We start from the raw sequence: 25140 nt of genomic DNA, 5'->3' as shown, positions 1-25140 counted from the left end.
AAAATATTAAAAGATTATTTTCTGATCAGCTATGTAATTCTGGTAATAATGGGTTCATTATTGCCGGATCTAATTTAAGAAAGCTAACTTTTCTACTGTAATCCACCCACTTTTCAGCTGAACAAATTTCTAAGTTCCAGTGCAAACCAACCCGAAGAGCAATCTTCTCTCAAGCACCTTGTTAGAGACTTGATGGTTATTATAAACTGGAGATGGCAGTGACCTCACATCTGCAACTAAGCGATAGAGCTGGAGAAGACAATACAGACAAGAGCAAATACAGAGCACTGACAACAGAAAAAAAGCTTCAGATATGCTCAAGTTTCTTATTAGAAACATCTTCTTGCTTTGCCAATCCAATTTTACTAACAGCCCCATCTCAGTAAGGACACTCTGCTGCTCCCCTGTTCAAATCCTTCTCACCTGTGGCCATCATGGTCTTGTTACTGCCTGTCCTTTTCCTTTATGTACCTAGACAGTCACTTTCAGCTAATTAGCAATAAAACCCAAATTTAACAGTTTATCCACTTTCTTTTTGCTTACACAAAGTTTACACAAGAAATGGGACATACAGGATAAGGACATTAACAAAGGATGTATAGCAAAGGATTATTAACAAAACAGGATTAATAATCTTCTCAGCCCTTAAACAAATAAATTCACAGAATTTGTTTACTGTATTACTCACAATGTACAGTTATTCAAGAAAAGATTTTTAAGGATATTGTTTATTTTCTACCTGACAATACAATCCCAAGTCTAACACCACAATCAACTAACAATAAAAAAAGCATTTAAGAAAGAACAAGAACTTTAGAAACAGTAAATAACATAAGAGATTAATTCCAAGGCAAGAGATCATCTTTTTCAGGTAGCCATTCCTGCTTAAAAGGGAAAAGAAAATTTGAACATTGAAGCCATCTAAGTTAGTGCTACACATAGAAGTTTGTGTCCCTTAAACATGGTCGTCAAGAGACCAATAAAGATTAACAGAGAAATGTTTCACACATTGTCAAAGGCATTATCTAAAATTTTGTAGATCTGCTTAAAAATTAGTTTCAGAATTAAGTGCCACAAACAGCATCCCATCTTTTGCTTTACAAACTAAAGGTAATTTCATCAATTCACTGTAAGAGATGCCTAATCTACATTTCTAAAGTACTAAATTTGCATTTTCAGAATATCCGTGTCTCCAAGCACGCACGCACAAAACCCCTTAAATTTTACAAACCACAGAAGACACCTAAAAGAGCCCAGGACAGCTCTGCTAGCATCACCCCTAGCAAGTTAAAGCATATAGGTTATTTCTTATCTTACCAGAGTAACTAGAAAGGCGCTGATTGTACATGCTGCCTGGCAGAGTGCACTGTATTCTTCAAGCAGGAGTGAGATGAACTGATGTGCCTGCGGTGGCCCCTGTATTGCTAATGTTGATGCAACTTTAGATCCCAGTGACAAGTGTCTGAGCAGACGGACCTTCATTTCAAGCACATATTCTCTAGCTTGCTGTTCCAACCGTTGGTAAAGCTGATATGGATCTCTTTCACAAAGCCTGTATTTTTAGAATATTTGTGACCAAAAAAGAAAAGCATGTAATCAGCAATTTTTGCTTTCCTAAAAATATTTACCAGTTACCATCATCATCGCCAAACAGAAACAAAGGCTAGGGTTTACAGAACTACTCTAAAATCTGGAAGAACTGAGTCCACTTATCTACTTTCACACTGCAGAACTGAGCTCCTGTGTGGCTTTAGGACTAGGATGTTTGCACACCCAAGAAACAAAGAAATTAGGACCTCAGTATTTCATTTCAACCCGTGAGCTAAAAAACCTTTACTCAATTTTCATACAACCCTACAGACACCTAGACTCTTCAGACAAGCTTCTTTACAACTTCTCCATGTTCTTATATACAGCCCTAACAAATGTCCCAGCTGGAACAGCCACACCTAGGCCCGATCAATATCCCGTAGAAAGACAGGGGTCTTTCTTACTTCAAGCCACTGAAGGAACTTGACGTGTTTGGCAGCGAGAACATGCCTAAATACGTACTAACCAGACTGGAATTGGTGACTGCTTTGGGGCCCCTTCTGCTGTTGAACTGAAAGAAGACATTTCATACAATTACCAAGCTTTTAAGACACTCATTTACGAAACTCCTTCTGACCTTCATTGAGAGTTTCTTACCCCAAGTTGCAGATGATCTGTACAAGGACATTTTTTGCACCTTTTATTAAAGCTGTGCCACTACATAGCAGAGGCGTGCGATTCATAGGGCCACAAAGAACATCCTTCAAGGAACACAAGTTAGGGCACTCTACTGTGGTAGCACCTCAGCGGCAATCATTATAATGATTGGTGGGGTTTTTTGTTTGGTTGGTTTTGGTTTTTTTTTTTCTTTAAATCTAGAATAGGGACAAGAATTTGGGACTCATTTGTCCCAGGGAAGCACACTAACACTGAAGCTCTAGAACGACACTGCCCTCTACGCACTCTATTCAGCCTCTCCATACCTGCAAGACTTGAAGCTGTGTCTGTCTCACAGTGACAAAGAGGGTCAGGGCTTCTGCTAAGGCCGGCATACAGCTGGCTAGGTCTGACACTCTCCTGGAAGCGAGATGTGGGTTTGAACCATCTCACACAGAAAAAAAAATGAGTACGATGGCTGCTTTGAAGCACTTCAGAGTGAAATTGTACTATCTGAAGTCCTGTGCATGCAGTTTAAGCACTTGCCTTGGGTTTTTTACAGTGCAGGGAAGTGTGGAAGAAGAAAGGGATTAGATAAATGCTTAAGAGTTAGATGAAGAAAAAGTCTGCTACTATCTAATTCCTGCTCTTCCCTCACAATTCACAAGACAGACTACTATCGTCTTGCCATAAAGTGCTCCAACATACAGTAAGGAGAGTACTTGGCACCACTACTTATTTTCAAGTAAGAAGACCAGACAGTCCATTTCTTGCAGCTGTGTCTAACAGAACTGAGCATGGAATTAGGAATTTCTGCCTTTTATGTATAGATTTACTCGGCCACTGCATAATCTTTGGCATGGTTTGTTTGGGGTTGGTTTTTTGGGTTTTTCTTTTGTTTCTTTGGTTGGTTGGTTTTGTTTGGTTGGTTGGTTTTTACACTTCCAATACCTACATTGACTCGCTTTGTTAAAAAATTTTGCATGACATCAGCACCACGGACTGGACACACTGATGTCTGCCAAAACACAGTATCCTGATTTTATTTCATACTTTGGAGACCATAAGGAACACCAACGAAAAGTAATCATATTGACATTTCAGGTTTCCTTCTTTGAGATCCTGTTTCTGCCTTTGTATTTTAATACTCTCTCTCAAAAGCGAAAAACAGTTCTAGAGAAGTCAAAGCTCCTAGTACCTAAGAAAGGTGCACAGTATGTGTTCCAATTTCCAAAATACTTCCATTAAAGAGAACCTGCACGAAAATCAACAACCATTTTAGCTGTGATTCAGTTTTAATTACTTACACACTATGCAACATTTAAGTATCTTTGATGTCAAAACCTATGTTGCATGTTTTGATCACTTAAATAAACAAAGTGTGACTAATAGGGAGGCATACTATATTACTCTACTTGTACACAACTCATGCTCAAAACCAAACACTCAGTTTTTATACAACAGAATTTGAACTTCTGAAATGAGAAAGAAGTTCTTGGAATCTGTCTCATCTAGTGATAAATGGCCAATATTCCTTTTTGGAAAAGCCTCTTCCAGCTGTTACAACCACAGTAAGTCACAAGCACTATTATAACTCCGTTTAGTCTGACAATGTAAGATTTTCATGTGGGGCAATTCAAACCAAATAGCATCTTATTAATAACAATAATCTCAAGGTCTTTTGAAGAGTAAGATTTTAAGAACCTTCCATAATTATACATTAACATTCCTATTGCAAACAACATACGAATTTAATAGCTTCCCATGCATTTAATCTAGCATTTAAAAATGCTGCATGAAATAGAATAGACTGTTCTGACTTTTCATTATAGTAGAGAGGCATTCCAAGCAAGCAGACCTACAGATGGTAAGTAACATTCTAGTAAAAAGCAATATTCCAAACTATTTAAAAAGTCGTCTTAGCAACAAATAAATATTTTTCAAACTGCTATACCTATCCACCAGCTCTTTCATTCCTTCTTTATCTGGTACCAAAGATTGGTCTTGGTCATCTGCCAAAGGGGTCCCAGCTTGGCGATATATACACCGAACCATGTATCTTACTTCTGACCAGTAATTTTGAAGCTGCTGAGGTTCACGTTCAGGCTCTGCTGAATTTTCTCTGCAAATAATGACAAAAATAATTACTGTCTGCTTGTACATTGCATAGGTGTATTGATTCCTACTATTCTGAAGATGCTTTTCAGGAAAAACAACATATATCTGAAAATGCCTAAAGTAAAGCACATGCCTAAAATTAAGTAAAAGATCAGATAAAAGCAGCCATCCGTAAGTTACTGTTATTGTCAGATTGCCAGTTTAAGAGTTTAGGCATATACGAACAAATAAGCTACAACACTGCCAACAGCCTGACTACAGGCATTACGCTGTTGAGTTTGAATTCAGTTCTTACCTGCGCTCATTACAGGCCTCACAGTTGCATGCTATGTCTGAAGGAGAGGAATTGCTAAGATCTGTGGCAGGCACCGTCTGTGCACCAACAGTTATTCTTCCTCCTCCTACAGATTCCTGCTGTGATCCACTGTTTCCAAGAGGCATGTGCAAAAGGAAATCTTGGCTCTGAAAGGAAAAACACAGGTAGCCTTCAGTTTCTAATGTAGAAGTCTGAAATGTTAATAGATAGGCAAATATCAACATGGCAAGTCTTAGTGCTGAATGTATTTTGGGAGGACACTCAACCAGGCATAAAGAATTTACCTTCAAAAAGCTTAATAAGCACAAGAGATGGACTGATAAAACCAATGAAGTAAATATAGTTTCATTTCTAACAACCAAAGTATGTTGGTTATAATTATCACCTTTATGTACTCCAGCATAACAAAGAACTAAGCTAAAGGAAGGCTTGCATCATCCATGATTAATCATAAACTAGTAATATCTCTTCAGTCTGTATTTGACAGTATGTTTGACTTTCGTAGTTCAACAACCCCCTCCAGCAGAAAGCATAAAATCTCCTTGTTTCTAACAGACAGACATACTACTTCACAGTAATGGATGTTAGAAAGCTGCTGCCATTGGGAAGGGATGCTATCGCCTGCATACAGCGCTGCTCAGTACTAGCAGATGACACAAACCTCTCTCCCAAGGCTGCTGGTGTTTTGGTCTCCGGTTTCTCTTCCTTCTCTGTGCTCCTGTCCCAGTACATACCATGCTTCCCTCCTGCACCCTCCCCAGGTTGGCATCAGCTTTCTGTGGCACCTCTCCCACATTAGGAGCATGACTGAAGGGTGGTTTTTTGTGCTTCTCCCCAGGTTCTGGAGCAGGGAGCCGACAGAGGTTCAAAACAAACTTGCATGCATTTGCTGCCAACAGCAAGACCATCTACTGGGGATGGTGCTGAGGCAAACCAAGCTAGATAATGAGAGCAACAGCAACCTGAACACAGGAGCATCTAGAGCAAACTACTCAAACTACTTTTACTCTGGCTTGCAGTGACTAATAACAGATTTTGTTTGCTCATTTTGGTTTTTTTCCCAGTTGGTTTCTCTAAATTCACTAGCCACCTAATCCATTTAGTCACTTTTCTACGTCAGGTTTCCCAAATTGGAAAATTCTTTTGCTGTTTACTTCTGAAAATTCTTCTTAAAATAAGAGAACTATTGCCAAATAAGAAAAAAATGTCAATTTTTATTCTATCTCAGTACCTATAACTTAAAAAAACATTTAGGAAGCAAATCTTGCCTTCCTTGCACTTGTAGGACACTTATTTTTCTTTACCAGTTCTTTAAACAGAGCTTAAACATGTCAAAAATTTTGACTCAACTGAACAATAATGTGCTTCAGTCTTGCTATGCTTTGAACTCTCTAGGATGTTTACCATCAGACTACCAGTATAGTTCCCTTAGATGTAATCTCTGTTGATTAATTTTACTAACCCTTGTTAATAGCAAGAATATTAGTAAACACTAGTTGTATACAAGTGATCTACTTTTAAATTTTCCTTACAAGAAGTGATGTTAACTGTGCTTTTAACATGAGTTCAACAACATATGCTATACAAAGACAATCCTTCTTCACACTGACTTGTTTACTGAAATACAAATCTGTATGTGCCTACGGGCATGTGCACAGTCTGTTAGCTCTCTACAAGGAGATGTCAGCTGGAATCTATAATACTTCCAATTATCAGAAGTGTGTGGCTTCCCAAATCAGTTGTGAAGATTTGGTTCTGCAGTACAGCATCGTAGTTTACTTCTAATGGGGTTTTGCTGGAACTGTCAATGAACTTTTTGTACCTTTCTGCTACACTGAGCACAGCTCTTAAGTGAGGCTGAATTCCCATTTAAAAATACATTTTAACACTTAATTTAGAAAATATTCATAACTTGAAATACTAGCATCATGTATTAAAACAGTGTTTGCAGTGCCGCAACGAAGAATAACAAATTGTTATATGGATACTCTGCAAAGTTGTGCTTCTTTATTAAAATAAACAAGAAGGAAAATACGACTAAACTCAGACACATGCAGGAAGTTGGCAGTGCAAGCGCAGTGACTCAAGAACACTACTGAAAGAATAAGGAATATTTAGTTAGTTTACCTCACAAAGGGGGTAAGTACACATGAGCAGACAGAGAATAGAAAAACAGTGTAATGATTAAAGTTGCATTGGTAATAGTAGATGAAACGGAATTTAAACAAAGATGGAAAGGACAAAGTATGAGATCCAATAAATTGAACGAGGAAAAAAAACAAGAAGAAACAAATCCAAACCTTGCTCTACTCAAAAATCCAAAACTTAGAATCAGAACTCCTCATTTTTGGAACAACTTACCTGTTCAGTTTAGCTCTTAGGAAAGCCAACTCAAGATCTCCGAAAATACTTTCAAAGCATTTACAGTTTAAGTCGTTCCAAAGCACAAAGTAGCATTCAGCCCATAACAACATACCTTCTTAGCCTACTGAACTGAAGTACTTCAACTTACCATAAGAGATTGCTCTATTGTAGCATGTCTCTCCTCCTTTTCGACTGTTCGTCGACAGTCTGGACACACCCACAGTGGAAGATGCAGCATATTGTTTGCTTTTGGAGATGTGGAAAGTGCTGTTTTGCTAGAATTTTTTAATCCGCTCTCTGAAAGCGAACTATCTTTTCGTTCACTTCTACAAAGAAGACAATGCTCGCCAGTTGCATATGGTGCCCTCTGGCCCAAGCCAAAGGTAAACGGTGTCTACAAATAAATGTTTTGATAGATGACTGGTTATTCACAGAATACATACCAGAAAAGCTTATGCTGAGATTTAAAAAAAAACAAAACAAAAAACCACGTATTTTAACAGCCATCATTAAATGGTGAATATTTGGAGTGTCCCAAGATCAAACACAGCAGTCTTCATATCCATGTGGCAAACAATTCTGACTATGAATCCCATTTAAAAAGTAACGTTTTCAGGAAGCACAGCCATCCCCTCTAAAATAATTCAGCCTTGATGCAATAATCTAGTAACGAAAATACAAAAGGAATAGTACAATTCCTTTTACTGTTGTCATTCTTAGAGATAAAAAGGAAAGTGACTGCTCTTTGAAGTCCTGTGTCATCTCCTTTTTTAATACTAACCGAAACAAAGACACTTTCAGCTAAGTTTGATTCAAAAAAAGACCTTAGTTTTAACAAAACCAATCTGTAGGGTCTTAAAATCCACTATCAGCTATGGAAAAATGTCAGCGCGGTAACTGATGAGGACAGAGGCAGTTCAAAACTTACTTTCTCTTCCAAGATGCTACTGTGCATGAAATCATGGTTCAACCACAAAACGCTACTTATTCACCAAGACTGATACTCAAAAACATGTCAAGCAGCACAAGCCAAATAGAACCCAACTTAACACGACACAAGCAAAGACAGAACGAATGGAACAAAACATCTTGTAATGGCAGAATCACAGATTTGTCTGATGATATTACAACTCCTAGATCTGCCTTAATTAGCAAGATCTTCTATGTAAGCCTCAAAATACTTAAATTCTTTCTCAAAGGAAACGTAAAATTTAAATGTCATTAAATCATCCCTCTAGATACTGCTCCAGCTTCAATACTACCAAAAGTACTGCATTAAAGATCCTGTGGGGCTTGAACTGCACGCGCACAAGTGAAAAGTTCTTTAGAGCAAAGGACTAGTTCAAGCTATAACACAATGCACTAACTCTCATCTTCATAGCAATAACGAATCAATTTCCTATTGCCGACTTGTAAAGAAAAACAGCACAGCATTACAAACTCAGATTTTTGTGTTCTTTGCATTTGTAAAACTGACAGACTCAGCAATATGGAAAGAAAAACTGAGAATTCTAGACATCAAAAAAAAAAGACACACTGAATTCATCTCCACAAGTACCTCCTTATCTTTCAGAAGTTCATGAGAAATTTAAGTTAACAGGTTTAGTAAGAACAGTTAATCTCTTTACTCACTGACGCCACTTCAAAAATTCACATCTAAGTACTAAGGCAAGAAAAAAACCAGTTTCTGTGGGTGTCTACTGCAGGTGTTCAGAAAATGTTCTCATGAGGGAAGACTTGCTCTGCCTCCTGAAATGCTGGGACCATCCTCTTACTGGCTCTACAAACATGAACAGTTTTCTCAAGTTAGACATTCCTTTTGGCTGACCTGTGTGCAACTGCAGATCTTATTAATGCCTAAAAACCCTGCATGCAGGAGGCCATGGCTGCTCAACCCCTCAGCTCTCAAAGTTTCCTTGTTAAAACAAATTTTTCCGAAGCCAGATCAAATCTATTCAAACGACAATGACATCTTTATAGCTATTGCAGGCAAATTCTTATGAACATCATCTGCAGGGCATCTTCCAAGAAGCAGGAAAAGCAGAGGACAAAAATGTAGAAGTTCAGAAGGTAAGGCAACCTGACACACTTTTGCAAAGGTAAGCGTCGTGGTAAACACATCCCACCATGCTGCAAGGACTTCTAGAATTTAAGACTTATAGGTGTAATTTGCTTGTAGTTGCACCATGATAATTAAAAAAAGCAATGGCAAATACAGCAGGAACAACAATCGTTAACTCTGGCCAACTCACCGACTCAGTAAAAGCCTAACAATCTCCCAGCTGGGCCTATACTTACAACAGATTTGAAGTTCAAATGAAAGCACTTGTTTTCCTAGAGCATGATGCACATCAACTGCTAAGAATGAAAACCTCTAAGCAGTTTATTTCTAACAAAATTGACAGTTAGAACCTTGACAAAACCTAGACCATAAGCATCTCAGACTCCTGTTATGGCTTTGTCATACTAAAATGAAGCTACGAATTGCAGCTTCTGGTTTATTTAAAACATGAACAATGCAGTGACTGTTCACGCAACCATTTCAACAGCAACAGTAAACTCTTCCTGGATTAGATGAGCTTGGAATTAGGTCATGTATACATTTGTATGTGTCTTCAGTGTAATCACAACAAAGTGCACATTCTGAGAAAAGCAAGATATTTTTCCACTAGTCAAGCTTCAAAAAAATGTGTGATGCATCTCTGCAAGAAAACACCCAGTCTCACTTTCTCTCTGAAACATGTTCCTGATATAACATTCATAAATGAAAGCTGGAAGTAGGTCAAGCCAGAACAGAAATAACTGTATCTCTGCTATGTATTTAGATTTCTTTCCAAGAATAACTTTATCACCATAAAACTGCACTGCTTTTTTTTTACATCTATGTGCAATTTCAAGCCTATTACAACAATAAAATTTTACTTTAGAAACTGTAGCTTTCACTGCTTTTTAAAGCTTGAACAGTGAAGTCATCAGAAACTGACTTCAGTTAGCCAAGTTCCAATCTCAAACAGAAATATTTTTGAAGAGTTTTGCCTAGTACATTTAATACTGTTTAATGCCTTTACCCATTAGTAAACAATTCTGCCATCTCATACATCCACAAAATTTGGCTGCACATACCTGAGAAACACCTGTGAACTCTGATCCAACAGAACCGTCTGTAAACTGTGTACCATTTAGCGAAACCTGGAAAAAAACAAATAATACATTGATTGGAAGTTGAGTTTAATGCTAAAAGAGCACTAAAAACATTAAACAACAAAATCTTCCTCTGAATCTGAGGATTAATAAAACAGCTTTTCAAACATGGGTAATTGATTGAGTGCAGAAGTTGAAAGCCCCTTTTCTTTTGTAATAAGAGTCCTACAGATGCAAAAGTTTACAAATTATGTATTATAAACTTTTACACTATAGCTGTTTTATTAACAATGCAACTCTAAGATTAAAGAATTGATACAGAAAAAAAGAGAAGTCATAAACAAAGTAACATTTTTCCTTCTGTATTTGACTGTTTGCATTTAGCTTTTAAACTTCTATTGTGAATCGAGACAATTACCAAAGATTCTATCCTTTTGAAAGCTGAATGCAATACTGCTTAGAAAAATATGCACTGTTAACCAGGAAGAACCTTCCACAGCAAGTCTCCAAATGGCATTCAGCTATTCCACTGGAGCAGCCTTCCTCCTGCCCCAAGTTGTAATTCATATAGAAACCTCTTAGAGATCTCTTCTATACCTTGTTTCTCCACAAGTGTTAGAGAGACCACACTAGATATCAATGAAGTGCCTTCCACAAGCCCCAAGTGTTCTCATACAGCATTATTTGAGGACACTGAAACAAGAGTAAAGTCAAGACATCATACAAGTTCAAGTCAGTGACAATGAAGAGTCCTAGATGACACTGACTTGAAAAGGCATTTGATTTAAAAAAAAAAGTGAGAAGGGAAATAAAAGGTAGACAATTCTGTTATTCTTTATTTTCCATCTTCCTGAGCACTGGTTTATCTCTTGAATTTCAGATATAATTTACCTTAAGCCTCTGTGCCACCTTTTACATGTTTTTGCTAACCTCTTCTTGCTCTCCAGTTTTCAACCTACTACTACCTGATATCAATATTTCTAAGACTACTCTAAAGACCGCAATACAAACCAGCCCGTTGAATGTAGGAACCCCCACATCTTGTACGCTGGATTTACAAACTACAGAAAATATTTTTACCCTGCTACCAAACCAGAAACTCAAACTGGAGCTTCCTCCAGTACAAAGGAGCGTCCTTCAGTTTTACACATCCACAAGATTACCGACTGCTCGGTCCACAGAGCCAGTGAGATTATTGCAAAGCCATTGCCTTCAGCCGGATTTTTCAAAGGCAGAGTAGAGGATAAAACACAATCTTCAAATCATTGCTAGAGAAGATACAAATAAGAAACAACACAACTTCACTTACGTATCCTATGCTAACTTTCAATAGTAGGTATTTAAGAAAAAACCCTAATATGCAAGTCAAGCATCTCAGATCTAAAATCATTAGAGCAAAAATGCTGATGTGGAACAAGTTCCCTATTTTTATTCAGCCACTTTCCTAAAAGTGGAAGAAAGGTCTTTTGAATTAAAGAAAGTCTTCTTCACTAAGAAAAGAAATCCTCGACTACTGAACATCCATTGGTTATTGGCATGCATATGCATTCCAGAACAATGAAACCAGTAAGAAAGTTTAGAATGAAATTGGTACCTGCAGCTCAAACTTTTTTTTTTTTGAGAAAATTAAAAAAAGACAAGTTTATCTAAAAACATTACCTATTCATTAAGGGAGTACATTTACTTTCTTTACATTCAAGACAGTGATTACCCCCGGAAACACTCAAGGCCAGGGTGGACAGGGCTCTGAGCAACCTGGTCTAGCTGAAGATATTCTTGCTCACTGCAGGGAGGTTAGGCTAGATGACCTCTAAAGGTCCCTTCCAATCCAAAGCATTCTATGATTCTGTAACAAGAAATGCACAAGCCATGACATTTAAACATGCAGTTGTCGAGTGACCAGGCTAGAGGCAGAGATGTTACAAAAGCGAAGACAAAAACAGTGCGAGGTTTCTGTTATCCACTAAATGTCACAGGATACCAACACAAAATAGTGAACATCAGGAGTGACCACTTCATGGAATGAGCTGTCATGCTACTAACAGAAGAAAAGGTATCTCTTGATCTTAAGCACTGTGTAGAATTTGGTTCAAAGTATTAGTGCAAAACCTCCAGAATTTAGTAGCGACCTAAATACCTGCAGGAGGAAGAAACACCGAGAAATTTAACGGCATGAATTAGTCAAATAGGAGGAAACAAAGAGAATCGTCAAAAATTAAATGTCTGTAGTCAGTGAGATTTAAGGAAACTGTATGAGGCTTAGAGCAAAAAAAATTAAAAAAAAAAAAAAACCACGAAAAGGACTTAAGTGAGGGTGAATAACAACACAACAGGCAAGGGAAGGAGATGGCTAAATAGCATATTTGAGAAAACATTAGAAGAATCTTGTAGACGTTGCCCAAACAGGGCTCAAACAATAGCAAGCTAAACAACAACAAAAAAAATACGAGACAGCCTCACAAATAATTTTAGGAAATGAGGAAAAAAAAAGTATAAAAACCACAACTAAGTCCTTTTTCAAGACACTCGAGGACCAAGGAGTAGGCAGCCTGTTTCGAGCTGTAAGGCTAAAGTAAGCAAGGACATAGATGCATCAAAAAATGCTCAAACAAGCCAAGGTCATGGCAGAAACACCTACTTTTTTTTTGCATCTTCATGTTCATTATGGAGGAGTCTAACGATATTCTACCAGTGAAAGACCCCTTTATGGAAGATACCTTAGAGGATCTGTTTCAAAGCAAAGCTCTGCTGGAAAAAAGTATAAAGCAAATGGACAGCTCATAAATTAGCAAACCACCAAGAGCGAATGACATTCAGCCAAGAGTCCTAAAGAAGCTCAAGGACATAATAGTTGCAATAATCATTTCAGTATGTTAATGCTTGCTTTATACTTCAGCAGTACTTGAGGAGTAGAAGACGACTTTTTAAAAAAAATATTTATTTATTTATTAAGCTTTCAAAGGAGATCTTGGAAACTGCAGTCATCCAAAGCCTGTACCAAGAAATTGCCCGAGATGACAAAGTCAACTAATAGCACTAAATTCTTCATGTTACTAAAGAGACTTGAGAATGGCAGAAGGACTTACAAGATCTAGTTACTGGGCCATATGTTGACAGATATAATTCTGTGTGCTGAGATTTAAAGTAGAAGTGACAAGCTAGACAGCTGTCACTTCTGGACAACCCTAACATTTTTATTCCTTTTAATTAAAGAAAACTTCTTTTTACAGGCTTTAATATCCTTTTTAATGCTTTTTAAAGTTTTATGTTTTGAAAATACATTTCATGAAGATGAAGATAAGTGCCAGAAGGAAAGCTGACACGGGAATCTCTGCATGCACTCTTCACCATAATGGAAGGGGAAGAGGGGGGGGAAATATTTTTGTTCTTTCTATAAATGTTATTTACAATAGAAAAGATATACGGAAATACTGTTTTTCTTGCAAGCTGCTGTCACACTAACTCACAGTCTCTAAAAGGTTAATTTTCTGGAGAAGGCATATACCATCTTGGCACAGTATACTTCATACCAGAAAGTATAAAGAGAGTGAAAAAACACTGCTTAAACAGTAATCCTTGATTTCACCTGCATGACCTTGAAGAACCAGTTGAGCAATTAGAACATAAACACTCGAAGACTGCCATACTTTGCTGTAATAGCCTGTCACTATTAAAATCAGACCTTCAGTGGGCTGAGTGACATATTACTAGACAACACACCCCCATCTTTCTTGCAGTTGATGCCTGGTGAAGTCACACAAACATCATTAAAGTGAGAGTGATGTGACGTCTCAGGAGAGCTCAGGAAAAGAAAAGTACAGGAAGAAAATTTACACTTGACTCATCATCACTGAACCCTAAACAGTTCAACAGAAGTGTGATGTTCAAAAAAATGCAGGATTTAATCAAATTTCTCCTGGGGAAAAACAGCTAGAAAATATTGCACCTATTTTCTCAAGCTCGTTAGGAAAAATATAGACTAGAAAAAAAACCCACAATAAAATCAAGAGACATTTAAGGCTACACTTTATTCTACAAGGTCCTAATATAACAAAGGTATTCCACACCACTTGAATTAATTCCCTTGTTTTTATACAGGAAGATGAAAAAATTAAGTTTGTTGAAACATCTGAGAAAACACCTTTTCTGTAACTGTCTGAGCAACACTAAAGAAACCTACTGCACTTAACCCTGGCTGCCCGCCCAATACCCATCAAGATCTCTTCTCTGTGCCACTTGCTCTCCTGTCTACACTTTCTGTGCCAAAACCCGTTTGCCACAGCTGTTCTCTGCTAAGCCTTCCCTCAGGCGCTTCCAGGCAGCGAGCACACGACAACGATGTTGCTCTGCAGCTTCCCATGGCAGCTCTGCCTTGCTTCCCACCTCTGTCGCCCAATGCCGATTGGGAGGCAGCAGCCTCCAGTCACACTTGCTAGTGAAGACCTCCTTCCCTGCGGCCCGAGAGAAGCTCTGACTTGGGTCCTCTCCAGTCACAGGCTGAGCTGTTCCTCTCCTCTCCCAGGCACAGCTAAATCGGTCACAGAACTGCTGCTGGCAGATGAGTGATGCTTACAAAATCCTAAGTGATTTTCAGATATGAAGAAAGATTTCTTTACGCCTTCAGTTCAGAAGACAGGAAACTATCTGATTTCAGTAAGTAAAAATTTAGGATCCTTCCTCCCTAACCCCAGCTGATTTAAGGATAAGCCGTTGTGGAAGTCAAATGCATGGACGAGGGGAAAGAATGATGATGATAAATGCATGAGACAGGGGTTCAACAGTAGGTAACAAACAAGATCTAATGCAGGACATCTCTGGGCTTGTAAAACCTGAAAAGACACATGGGAGGACAATTATTCTACACATGCACCGTAGTTCTCTCTTCCATTCATCTAGTACCAAGCGCCGTCGAACAGGACAGTACACAGATCAGACCTCTAGCGTGGCAAAGTTTCGGGGTTTGTTTGCTTTAAATATTGCTCCAGAACATTGTCAGTAGGAATCATAGTCTCTGCAGAAGGTATACTACAGCACTGAAGAGATATTATAATGTAAAAACCAGCAGTAAACTATCAACACTTATCCCTTCCTTCCTGCTTTTTCAAGTCCACATTATGCCTAGTTAACATCTGGCACAGCCCAGTTTTTCAGAGGAAGAGCAAATTGAAACAGATCTACTTGGCAACATCATCACTCTTGCCTAGACGATTTAATGTATTTCAACATTCTGATTATTTTTCATCTGCTGTACTTTAAGAAATCCATTAACATTTTTTAAGGCATTGGAAGTATCCATCCAAGAGACTAAGCAAAGTACTGTTCAGTTTCTCACAGAAAAGGTTATCTTCGCATGCTCTGGACAGATCAGTTCCATGCATCACATGGAAGGGAGAACAAACTCACCCACAAAAATACTGTAAGCCTGGCAAGGAATCAACTACTGCAAAAACAAAGCAAAACAAAATAAGTGCCTAATCAAGGAGAACACTACCTGCACTATAAAAACCAGCGTATTCCATCATTTTCTCGTGAAAGTAGTTGCTGTTAAGGGTGGTACAACACTGAAAGAAACCATCCCAGGGAGGTCCTGGAATCAGATGAATGATCGCCCAGTACTATATTCAGATGTCCTCTCGGAGAGGACCACATTACTACCGCAGCTACAGGAATATTTATGGTCAGTATTGACATTGCCAAGAAATGCAGAAGTGTCCTTTGTGAGAGCGTGCCTGAACCTGCAGCACCCGGTGAGGGGTGGCTGGGCCAGGCCAAGGTCATTAATGCACCCTGGCCGTGGTCATGAAGTCTGACGCCACAGTGGCAGGTGAACAGGAATGTTTTTTAATAGAAGGTAAGATAGAAGGCTAAAGATTTCTTATTTTACTGTTAAATAACCCCCAAAAAGTACTAGAAGTTTTGCAGTAAGAGGACATGCCCTTTTAGAAAAGCATACTAAAATAGTATTTTTAAAAAGGTGAAATGTAAGAGTTTTCTTCCTAGAACTGCAGTATAGAGAATGTAAAATTAACACACCCAACAACAGGCAGGAAAATAATCAGTAATATGCAACACATTTTCAGATTCATTGGCACAGCAATGTTCAAGAAACTCAAGAAGCTGTCAGAATTTATTACTACTGTTTTAGGCAAAAAAAAAAAATCCTTTTGACATCAGTTGTACAAAATTTAATTCCAAAGAGCTTTTAAGCAGTAGCTTGGAAATTGGTAAATGTTTGATTGAAAACAGTGAAGTTTGGAGGTTCCTCCTTCCAAACATAATCATGGTTTAGTGTCATGCAATAGTGAAACATAAAATAAAGACCTCCAAGTAGTTTTAGTAACTACAGGGATACAAGATGAACAAACTATCATAATCCCCCATGCTAATTCAGAAGCAGGAGTATTTTGCTTAAGAAACTGACATTATAAACAACTAATATTTTATCTGATAATTACACGTCTAGTGACACTCAACAGAATGCAGTTATGCTTACTAACACACACTTGCTTGCCAGGGAGTCTCATTATTATAGGAGAGACACTGACAGAAAAAGTGATTATTGATTAGGTGTAAACGTCACCAACAGGGAAAGCTGTGAAGGTTTCCTATGCAAAAAGATCCTTCTTTTTACTAAGGGTGCCAAAGTCACAAATAGAAACCAGAAAAAGCAAAGACAAGGTAATAACAATTAAAATTCAAATATCCATATTAAGGCAGCCAACACCTGATCCCGCCAATTGATTGATTTGCAAACTATTACTCCATTTTACCAAGCACACTATTTTGGGCATTCATACTCGTGAACTGCTAAGTTACCCTTTCCCAGCCCAGCCTGCCTTATTCTAGTGTAGTCCACACTTATGAGATATTAAAACTTTTCATTGAAGAAAAACATTTCCATAAACAAGTCAGTGATGCAAGCTGTCAGCCCCCTGGTACTCCTTTTAAAAAGCTACCAGACTACACGCAATTTCAGAGAATCTTTCTATCTTTACATCAATTAACAGGGACACAGAAAAGTGAAGGCTGAAGAACAACAAGCATTCCAATGAGTGTCACAAGACTTTTGTGACTCTCTTGATATCCAAAATTTGAAATAGAAAATTTGAATATTAATCTCATATACAGACAAACTACCTTTTAGATCTGAAATAATTAAGTAGCAGCAGAAAGAGAAGTTGCCAGAAGTTGAACAACAGCCAAGAGTACAGCGTTAGTGAGAAACCTGGCAGAGTCTCCAGATGGCAGAAAGCACTGCACATCAATATAGCTAACGTGTCATCTCAACTCTTACTTACGCTGGTATCTAATATACAGCACATTTCTATTCAATAGCTATCGTACTTCACAGAAATCATCAGTATCATACCAGAGAGCTCAGTCAAATGTTTAACCTTACCATGCCGTTCCAAAGCAGAAATAAGCCAAAACTCCACTCAACAGCCAAGAAGCTAAGCACGATGGGACTGCACACCCCCCTCCTGGTCACAGAGGAGATTCGTGGAAGCAGATTTGCTGCAGAACACCATGCTAACTGTGAGATATATCAGCTAGCGACGATAACCAACAGCCTGTTACTAAAACTGACTTATGTACCATCTTGCGTATATACATTTGGATGGGATAGGCTGGAAATCTTGTGACTGTAGAACACCGTAGCCCATCCCCTCATGCTCCCTCCGTCATGCTTAGCCAGCGGGAATCACATCTCAAGGGCTAACCACAGGAAATAACCTAGGAGGGGGGAAGGAGGAAGAGAGACAACGCTGGCACTAGGAAAAGATGATTCATCTAACTTGAGAATTCACACTCATTTTGTTTGTAAAGACAAGCAAAAGATAGGAAAACGCTGAGCAGACAGCACCAGCGCTGCACTCAATTACAAAGTCAAATACTCGTTCCAGGAGCTAATAAGGCTGCTGTCCAGTAGGTCACTCATTTAGCCCTCTAGAAGGGGAAGTATGATATTACTTCATACTAGGAAGAACATACGAAGATAAATCTATTAAAAGTTTTCAAGACATATTTGGCCATAGACATTCATGATATTAACCCAACCTTAGGTACTCAGTATCCAAGCATCTCCACAGAAAATGCATACAAACATAATGGTTTCTACCCCTTTTGACTTGTGCTACGGCTAAAATACAGTTTCCGAGATCCTAGGTAAATTCTTCTTTAGCCAATATAACTGTTTGTTTGTAAATTTCCTCATTATTCATATACAATCAACATTATGAGACTTCTATAATTTTAGTGACACTTCTATTGCAACTTTAATCTTTTCAATGTTCTCTTTATTAAGTAATATCACACCATCACAGAATTTGACTAACCCGCAAAGGCTTGAAATAGAAAATTCGATTAATATCATATACAGACAAACTAGGCTCTGAAGGCTCCCCTTCTTCAGCTAGTCATAATATTCAAACTTCACACTTCGATTTCAGTAAACATAACACTGTACTTCCATAATTTAGTAAAAGCTATTTCTAAAATAAATTGTTGATGTCAAACAAGCTGATAAGCTGGGGGTGGAGAGACTTAATCTAGAAAACTCAGTCTACCTTGCATACAGATAATGATGTGAATTTACTATGAATGACTCCAAACCCCAATAAAACTATTCCTCTCCCTACACTCCCAAGATCCCAAACCTGATTTGCTGCTTTTCCAGCCGTGAAATCTCTTAGGACCTTTGATACTGTGTCAAAACATCAAAGAAGTTTTCAATAGAAACTGAAAATACTTCTTCCAGTTGAAGCCTTTATCATTATAGATGTTCAATCTAGGGAGAGGAATTATAAAAAGTATATGGAGTAGACATATACTGGACTTGTTCAAAAAGACCAATACTTTCTGGTTTAGCAAGTTCTGAGTTAAGAGTGAGGTTGGGGGTCGGTGGGGAGGCTGCCCCTGTCTCATCCATTTTGAGAGATAACCCCCTCCTCTTCCTCCTGCCCCTGTGATGAGCCTGTAGATAGGTACATGTTATAAAAATTCTTTGGCACAAGGTCTTGTTGGCCAAGTAACTTAGACTTGAGTTTTAGCAGGAGTTAGCAGAGACTAGACGTCTTGGTTCTGTTTTAGGGTAAGTCACCTGTACACAGCTCTGGTTTTCAACATAAGGCAGAATATTAGTAGCTGGAGAAAGTTAAAGGCATTTTTCCTCCCACAGTTCAGAAAAGTGCTGGTCATGCACTGTTAGCATCTGCCGGATCAAATACATAGATTGGGTTTTTTTGTTTTCAGTATGGCCAGACACACACAAAAGCCTCAAAAATAGAGCAGGGAGGAAGGAAATCAGACAGCACTGAACAATACAGAATAGGAAGAAAACCAGTCGTCTTTCTACTTCTAGTTCTTTAAGGACTCAGGTCCTCTGAAAAAAGGTTAAAGCAACACTCCGAGTTTATTTACATAGAACTGATTATTCACCTGCTGCATCTTTTTTTTTCCATTGGGTCCTCAGAGCCAAGATACAACAATTCTACTCTAGCATAGTGATCAGAATAGACTAAAGTCTAAACAGCTACTTCAATTCACAAACCACAAACCCATCAAACCTTGACTGACAAAAAGCTACACTCAGAAGCACAACGATCTTAAATGAAATGAGCTACATCACAAATAAAGGTGCCTGAAACTATCTGGAAAGTTTTTCAGTAGTACATCAGAAAGACAACTTTGAAATAGTACTTTCAAAATAACACAGATATTGTTATTCTGTAATGAGTTTTAAGGGAGCAGCATCTATATTCTGTGCCCTTCCTCCCACGCATTCTTCAACAGCACACTCAATTTTTCGTTTAGCTGAATCAATCTCAAATACATCCTTCAGGAAATGAGCACTTGTTAGGAAATAAGGAGTTTACAGGTTATAGTGCCACAATATGAAAATGTTAGCACACACACAAAAGCTAAGATCTCTACAGGAACTAGGATGCATTCATAAACCAAAATTAAGAAGACTCCAGTCTGTATCCCGTTCTAAGTCAGAATGATCTACAATTGCTTAACTTTTTAACTAGAAGTTAAAACAAGGCTGTACTCAAAGAAGAGGTTTTTCTTCTACTGTGTTGTATTAAACAAGGATAAATGACTGCCTTGGATGTTAATTTGAATGATGCAGACTTAAAACTATTCATTCCATGAAACTTACACATGGGTATATTCACTCCTACCTCAACCACTACAATAAAATACACTGCCTGTCCCCCTTTAAAAAAAAAAAAAAAAAAAAAAAAAAAAGTCTGGTGTGACATCTAATCACTATCAAAGAATACCCTAAGAAAAAAAAAAAATTAAAGAAATGCACAGTTGTTTTGTAGAATGAAGTGTCCAGACCGTACCAGAAGTCCTGCTGTGCTCTGCAGACACTGTAAGTTGAATTCCACCACTAAAAACAAACCTATATAAGCTATTCTTAAGAAAAATATCTAAGCACTGCCTAGCACATATCTCATAAAATTTGTCTTAACAAAGGCCAAAGACCTTCCTGAATTAATTCCAGTCTGGGTGCTCTTTCCAGAAGATACGATTTAGCGTAATACCAATTCAAAGCCTGCAAGTAGCAAACCTTCTAAAACAGAACTCATCTGGGCTCAGAAGCAACTAGCAAGTTTCATTATATTTGTTTACTCTCCAGCATCACTTTTCTTCTGTTATGTATTCAGATGCTTCTATCTGATAAGCCTTACCTTCTGAGAAACTGGAGTCACAAAACAGGCCCTTGGAAGTCAGGAACACAGCCAATTTGCACGATCCTTCCTACGAGCTAGCCACAAGAACTGGTGTTCAGAAAGCCAACTGCTGGATACCAAATAACCTCCCTACTCCTTCATTTGATACCGCTGCATAGATTCAAGGACCAGGCTCGTCTTTTTTTTTTTTAGACACAAAATATTGTGCAGCTAGGCACAGGCCATCAGCACAGCCACTCCAAAGGTCAATCTGTCTAGCTGGGTAAGTCACATGAAATTTGGCCACACTTACACGAATACCGTTTCTTTGTAGCATTATGAACAAATATTGGTTTTCCTCAATCGACTGACAGGTCTTATTGTCCCTTTCCAAGTCGTTATATCCTCTGGAAGCTTTATCAATAAAATTTCACGTGTTCTTCTAAGCCAACACAAAAAGGTTAACAGCATTAGCACAATTCCCTGTAACCCACTAGCAATATAGCCATTTACAGTTAATAACTGAAGGTTTCCCAGATGTCGTGGGAGCTGGAAGATCCACATCATCTGGGAACGAAAATAGTCCTACTGCATTCGAAAGTTAACAAGTTGAAGTCACCCTTACTTTTTCAAAAGCAGTAAACACTAGCTGCAGTGCTACCCCAACTCTGAAGACAGAACTCCCCAGCCATCCCCATGGCCCTGTACACGTTCATTCTCAAGTAAGACGTACGCTTCCAAGCAACGGTTATTAATGCCATAGGGAACCCTCACTGAGTGAAGTCTCTGGTGGTTAATGTTTAGTTGCCTTCCAGCGGAGAAAGATCTCTACAGGAGAAAGCAACAGACCCCTGATGCCTTGAAAAGCACCTTTGCTTACAAGTCCCATCTTGTCACTTTATCTTCCTTCGAACCTAATACCATGTGTCTCATCTCACTAAAACCTAAAAGGTATCAGAATCACAACTTACACCATGTTTAAATCTATAAACACACACTAGAAAAATATGTATCATCTACCATACTGAAATTCACACTGTGCTGCAATAAATGAAAGATACTGCCCGGGGGCCGGTGGGGAACGGATCGATATAAAATAGAAGCCTAAAGCTGCACTTTTATCCAGCTGTCAAACTTCACTTTGCAAACTACAGTGTCACTATTCGTATAAAATGGGCAGCCTCAGCTGATGAGCCATTTCCTCACAGAATCATAAATAGAGGAAAAATTCACTTCCAGAATAAATTAAAATGTTAATTTTGGTCATTAAAATAATAATTTTAAAAATGTCTATATTTAAGCTTAAGGAAGGAAGCTCAAACGCGATTTAGCATAGAAATATTACAGCTTATTTAGCATACTAAAACAATGACACTTCAGCAAAGAAATGGTGAAGACCGGAAGAATCAAAGCCCTACATTCTGAAGTAAAAAATGAAATACAAATCAGAAAGCTGCAAACCATGACATAAGCTTGTGCTCATCTTTTTTGTAATTACATCTTCATTCTTCTCAAAGAAAAATGTTTTTAAATAGAACAAAACCCAACAAAATACAGTAAGTATGAGGCTCTCGGCTCTTAAATTGTGTGTAACCAAGAAACTACGGCATGCCTATACTTGTGCAACCAACTACTCAGCTAAATAAGACCACTTATTCAGATTAAAGCCAGCAATTAATATCCTTATCTTCTTTGTATTTCACATTGCATCGATCTGAGGTACTGCATGTAAATTGAAAAATACTTTTAGAAACTGGTTATTTTTTAAGAAGTATCACTGTGCACATGCATATTTAACGATTTGTACTGATAATTCCGTAACTTCTTGCTTTTCATCTTATTCAAGTAATTACTCAGATTTTACATTTCCGACTGTCAGAATTTTTCAATTCCCAGCTCCAAATCAAGAAATTTCAAATCTTAAGGGAACATGAAAAAAAAAAATCAGAGACATGACAAGTATCTCGGGCTGTATTTGCAACCAAGTACCTGTTCCGAGACAAAATCTCTATCAAGATTTGGAAGCAAATGGCGAAAAGGATTTGGTTATAGCAATGGCCTACCTTCATCCCTAAGACTCTGAAAAGGAAATACGATTTCAAGACGCACCACACTCTTTTTAAGAGACACTGGAAAGTATTAGTGCTGCTTCACAGCCCTCTGGAGGAGACCTCATTTGGTCAAGCACCTTCAAGAAACTACTAACTGGAACAGACAGCGTCAGCCAAACAGGGTGGTCAGCAAGAGGCCTGGCTCGTTTAGCTTAGCGAAGCAATGAAGTTCTCTCTGTGAATGCACTGGGGGTGGGCAGAAGACAAGAATTAAACTGAGGATGGGGAAAGCAGAGTAAAATGTCCTGGAATACACTCAAACTGAAGTAAAAGACTATCAGCCACAGCATGAAGGACGCGAGGCAGAACTGAAGATAGGGATAGTGAAGATCTATTTCAAATGAAGTTGAGGCAGTTAACGAAAGAGATTTTGTGGTATTTCTACAGATAGGCAGTACCAAAAAAACTGCCCAGATTCCTTCACATTTTTATCACCATTCACATGAAAAAGCTTTGCAGTTGCCCAAATACATTTGCAACTCAATTGTAATACATGAGCTGCCTGTTTTCTGCATTTTTTTTAAATTCTATTTGCCATAGGGGAGACGAAGGGAAATTTGCCTACAGTAGTTCTTATAAGGCTCTTACATCTCTTTTAACACTGCATATAAAATAAAAAGCAGAAAAATTTACTATGTTAAGTTTTGTGTAAAGGTATGAACAATCTTCAAGACAAAGCAAACTTGAAAACCTGAAACCGAATTAAAATCAAATTTAATTTTAAGCCATAAGGGCAGGAGGAGGAAATAATGTCTTTTACTGGTTGAAGTATAGTAATTGTTTATACTTAAAGAGTTTTCTGCACAGCATTAAATGTTATTGCCTAGTTGACAACTGAAATGTCAGCAGGTATACAAAATAACAGATCTAATGTAAGCGTGGACAAGCTCAGACTTGAATGAAAAAAAGACTTGGGTCTGTAATACCCAGATGTGCAGCCATCAAGAACCCAGGCTCTCCAGGGGAAAAAGAGAGGGAAGGAGATTTCGTTTTAATTACACACATCATGAATTCTTGAGGAGCACATATCCCACACGCAAAACTTCCCTTCTTTGTAGCCAAACACGACACAGCAGAACAAAGCCAATCCAGGATTCTGCCTTTCCTGTACTAGAAAGATGTTCCATGTTTTTCCAGCAATTATGTAGCCCCATGTGCTAAAAAGAAATAACACCAAAAGCTAATAATGAAGGTGATTCTATGATTTCTTTTCCCCAGTACAATGGCCAAAAGTGTTTCGAGCAGGTAGTTAAAACGCCCCAAAATTCTCTCAACTAGCCCTGACAGGTAGCAATCATACACGTATGTTCTTTCCCTAGTAGAGAGTTCTTAGAGATTTAATCTGTTGTTTACACTTCAATCCTGAACAGAAATATGTAAAATTAATAGGATTATGCAAAACAAAAAAACCCCAAAACATGCCAGCACTTTCCCGATGAACAGTAAGAAGCATTCATCCAAAGGCAAGTTTAAGATGCATAAGACAATATTTAATAACTTGATTATGTAGCTTCAATGATACAACTGTAGAAATTCAGAAATTATGTTACAAGAAAATTACCTCACCTGGTAACGGGTAAAGGGATAAACATACCCACTCTTGATAGCAAATTCTCCTAAAACATTAAGTAAAGCCACGTATGGGAGAGGACATTTTCAGAATGATCCACCAAACACAATTTCTAAGACTAGCCATGTTTTTCCCAGAGAAACAGAACTGTCAGGCAAATTGCATATGCTGTACTCAGCTATGACACAAACAGCACAAGGCAGAGAAATAATTCTCCAGTTCTAAGCCCCTTCAGTTCTCCAAAACCCAACATCAATAAGAAGCAGAGTCCTAGTTTAATAGCTAAACTTAAGAGGAATCAGCAAAGTTATAGGAGAAGATGCAGCAAGAAAGCTTTAACATCAGGACTGCATTCAAAGCTTACGTTTCTAGCAAATCACTACAAAGTTAATCAAACCCCAAGTTAAGCTAATATCCGTAGCAGATTACCTCAATCCTTGCATTTTATTATCCCCAACCTGCCCAGTTCTACATGTCCACCATACATGCATACATCACATCATGCATTAAATTTCTTATAGCCACATGAATTACACTACTGAAGCGTAACACATGGTGTACTTCAACCACCACTATGGGAGTGACCAGAAATTTACTGAATTAACTGAGGAAATACAAAAAGCTTGAAGTCCTTTGACCCAGGCATGATTT

The 25140-nt window shown here is 38.1% G+C and overlaps 1 protein-coding gene across 2 annotated transcripts in view; it reads right to left on the bottom strand.

Moving 5' to 3' along the window:
- Positions 1–25140, bottom strand: part of FAM193A (family with sequence similarity 193 member A) — a 90273-nt gene that overhangs the window by 47381 nt on the left and 17752 nt on the right. The window contains exons 2-6 of one of the 2 annotated variants that reach the window (XM_075420393.1): positions 10109–10174; positions 7134–7379; positions 4601–4767; positions 4142–4309; positions 1318–1552 (exon numbers count right to left, since the gene is read on the bottom strand). In XM_075420393.1, coding sequence (XP_075276508.1) covers positions 1318–1552; positions 4142–4309; positions 4601–4767; positions 7134–7223 — 660 coding nt within the window. In that variant the 5' untranslated portion in view covers positions 7224–7379; positions 10109–10174. Of the gene's footprint in view, positions 1–1317; positions 1553–4141; positions 4310–4600; positions 4768–7133; positions 7380–10108; positions 10175–25140 lie in introns of those variants that run through there. The other variant, XM_075420392.1, reaches the window with a different exon arrangement.

This window comes from Opisthocomus hoazin, chromosome 5 (genome assembly GCF_030867145.1).
Source record: "Opisthocomus hoazin isolate bOpiHoa1 chromosome 5, bOpiHoa1.hap1, whole genome shotgun sequence".
Lineage (NCBI taxonomy): Eukaryota > Metazoa > Chordata > Aves > Opisthocomiformes > Opisthocomidae > Opisthocomus > Opisthocomus hoazin.
The sequence above is the reverse complement of the archived record's forward strand: the minus strand, read 5'-3'. Positions and strand labels throughout refer to the sequence as shown.